Raw genomic sequence first — 3,452 nt, 5'->3', positions numbered from 1 at the left:
TGCAGGTCTTGTGGGTGCTGCCATAGTCTCTGTGAGTCCATATGTGCATCAGTGAGGTGTCTTCTTGGAGTCATCCATCCTCTTCGGTTCTTACAATCCTTCAACTTCCTCTTGCCATAGATCTCTGAGCCTTGAGAGAAGAAGGAGTTTGATGAAGACATCCTATTTAGGACTGAATGCTCCCAAGTGTCTCACTCTCTACACATTGTCCAGTTGTGGGTCTCTGTGTTAGTTCCCGGGTACTGCAAGAAGAAGCTTCTCTTATGAGCAAGGCACTGATCTATAGGTTTAGCAATGTGTCGTTAGGAATCATTTTATCATTTTGTTCACTTAGCAGAATTTTCTCTTAGGCCTGTGACTTAGCTACTCTTTTTTTTTTAAGCATACCAGTTTTTTTTTAAGATTTATTTATTTATCATGTATACAGTGTTCTGTCTGCATGTATCCCTGCAGGCCAGAAGAGGGTATCAGATCTCATTACAGATGGTTGTGGGCCACCATGTGGTTGCTGGGAATTGAACTCAGAATCTCTGGAAGACCAGCTACTCTTATTAGTCACTTTAGCACTGGCAGTTATAAGGTCGATCTCATGGAGTAAACCTTAAATCCAATCAAAGAGTGGTTGATCACTCCCGTAACATTTGTGCCAACTATGTAAGCATGTGTTGCAGCAGATCTCTGTTCTGGTTTGTGTGCCATGGTGTCATGTGAATACTTTTATTTAAACTATAAAGACAGATGATTAGCAAATAACTAATGCTGAATTTAGCCTCTGAGCAAAAAGTCCATAGTCATATAATCAAATTTTAATTCTAAGATAATTTTACTTTAAAGGCTCATTTAAGTATGAACCTCACATTAAGAGTTTGTATGCTGAATTCCTTGAATCTGTAAATCTCATTTTTTTAAAAAAATCTACATTAATTAAAAATAGCTTAAATAACCTTACATTCTTCTATCTCATTAACCATAGATCACATCATGGTTTGTGGTGGGTGTTTGCATTCACACTGCTTCAAATTTCTTACCCTTTTCCATCTGGCTCCTTCCCCCAAAAGTCTGGGTCTTCATATACTGAGTCAAAGAGAGTTTCATTCTCTGTTTCAGATTTGGTTTGGGGAAAAACAGAAGCCAATCATATATTTAAAAAGATAAAAACAGAGTAAAACTGGGATCACTGCTTTTTTTTTTTTTTTTTTGTGCCGAGCTCCTGTAGTTTTTCATATCGAATGTCCTGAGGGACATATGCATATGAGCAGTTAATAAAAGCACTTACCACTTCAGGCCAAGGTTGTCCAGTTTCCATCATGTGACCTCAGTGGCAAACACATAAACTTCCCCACAGTCTTTAATGTCTTTTCCATAATCTTTTCCTTAATTACTTCAACTTAAGAGTTCCATTTCTTTCTTGTGAGGATCATGTTTGATGGCCTGGGATGAGCCCCGTATTGAAGTGATTCTGATGGAACAAGAAAAACTGTCCACTCCTTTCCCTGAAATATGGGTGAATACTGTATCACCACTTTCCTTGAAACACTCTGTGTGAAGGATCTTATAATGCATCTAACTTCTTCAAGACCTTTCTAGTGAAAGTTCTCTTGACTGCGCCTTTCACTTCATTGTTCCTTAGGCTGTAAATGATGGGGTTTAACATAGGTGTAATGACAGTGTAAGACAGAGACACAAGTTTCTTGCTCTCAGGAGACTGGTTAGATTTGGGCCTTAGATAAGTCAAGCTGGCTGTCCCATAGAAGAGGGATACCACAATCAGGTGTGATGAGCAAGTAGAAAATGCCTTCTGTCGACCAGTAGCAGATGGCATCCTCAAAATGGTCCCAATAATGCGGGTATAAGAAACCAAAATGAGAGAAAATGGAAACATGATAAAGAGAAGAGTGGAGGCAAGTGCTTGCATTTCATACGTAGTTGTATCTTCAGTAACTAACTTTAAAACTGGAGGACCGTCACAAAAAAAATGGTCTACAGAATTGGGCCCACAGAAAGGAAGGGCCATCATCCAAGCTGTCTGTAGCATGGATACGGGAACACCAGACATCCAAGAACCTATGGCCATACACAAGCACAGGGACCTATTCATTATGACAGAATAACGGAGAGGGTTACAGATGGCCACAAAGCGGTCATAAGCCATCATAGAGAGGAGAAAACATTCAGAGCTGCCAAAGAAGAAGAAGAAGTACATCTGGGTGCCGCAGCCAATGAAAGAGATGACTTTCCTTGTTGATACTAGGTCTACCAGCATCTTAGGTACCATGACCAGAGTGAAACAAACCTCAAGCAGTGACAGGTTTCGCAGAAAGAAATACATGGGTGTTTGAAGAGCAGGGTCCACACTGGTAACTGTGACAATGAGAAAATTCCCCAGCAAGGTAACTGAATAGATTGCCAGAAACAAAACAAAGAGGGAAACCTGCATGTCAGGGTTGTTCGTGAATCCCAGAAGAACAAATTCAGTGATTCTGGTATGATTTTCACAAGTCATATTTTAGATAATTTCTGATAAAAAAATCAAGATATAATATATCAAAAGCATTCTACCAATATAACTACTATTTTAAATAAAATAACAATAAATAACAAACAAAAAATTCATAAAATAACATTCTTGTTCTCAGTAGATTATTGGGTTCTGATTTAATTAGTTATATCTTAGTGAGGCTGAAACAGTTATTCAAGAACCACTAAGCAATCAATTACCTTTTAACACAAGAAATAAACTTTTATTTCTCATTCTAGTTGATTTTGAAAAAAACTGTATATTTTTTTCATAAAAATAAGTTTGACTCAAATGTTGTTATGGGATGAATACCTATGAAAAGTTTTGAATATCTACAATATGAAACTGATGGTCTTAGGATTTCCTTAAAAATAACCCCTTTCTTTTTCATGAAATTCTAAAACCATCAGCAGAAAGGGGTTGTGATAGGGGGTGGGGGGGCAGTGGAGGAGGGGAGGGAGAGGGAACTGGAATTGACATGTAAAAGACGCTTGTTTCTCATTTAAAATTGGTCTAATTACAATTATAAAAATAAAAAAATTTCTTAAAAATAGCACTACTTCTTCCAACAAGTCTACACGAATATGAACAAATATCTTGGTGTCTGAATTGCACAGGCTTGTGTGATTAAAGTCCAAAGTTCTTCACTATTGCTTTATGAATACTCTGTTTTTAGCATTCCATGACTTTCCAGGTAATATAAGAGTTCCATCATCATTTGTTTTATTTTAATGCTAGAAAAAGTTATTACATTTTTCTCTAATTTAACAGTTCTATTATTTTTCTTAGAATGTTTTTGCAATACATGGATGCAAATATAGAAGTTGAGGGGAAAAAGAAGTCTCTGAGTATATCTTACCAACTAATGGCTGACATTTCTCCTTTAATTAGAAGTACAACAAATTTTTCAGAGTAATGATAACAGAACTTGAAA

General features: G+C 36.9%; 1 protein-coding gene across 1 annotated transcript; it reads right to left on the bottom strand.

The window, feature by feature from the left end:
- Positions 1 to 1,552: 1,552 nt before the first annotated feature.
- Positions 1,553 to 2,503, bottom strand: LOC100755509 (olfactory receptor 10A7). Its single transcript, XM_027391889.1, has one exon. It carries the CDS (start codon positions 2,501 to 2,503, stop codon positions 1,553 to 1,555), a length of 951 nt encoding a protein of 316 aa, XP_027247690.1.
- Positions 2,504 to 3,452: the final 949 nt, after the last annotated feature.

Source organism: Cricetulus griseus (genome assembly GCF_003668045.3).
Source record: "Cricetulus griseus strain 17A/GY chromosome 1 unlocalized genomic scaffold, alternate assembly CriGri-PICRH-1.0 chr1_0, whole genome shotgun sequence".
NCBI classification, from domain to species: Eukaryota; Metazoa; Chordata; class Mammalia; order Rodentia; family Cricetidae; genus Cricetulus; species Cricetulus griseus.
This window is presented reverse-complemented; position numbering and strand designations above follow the sequence as displayed.

What these genes read in the sequence shown, in the direction of transcription:
- LOC100755509 (XM_027391889.1), bottom strand. Translation starts at nt 2,503, where the DNA reads ATGACTTGTGAAAATCATACCAGAATCACTGAATTTGTTCTTCTGGGA.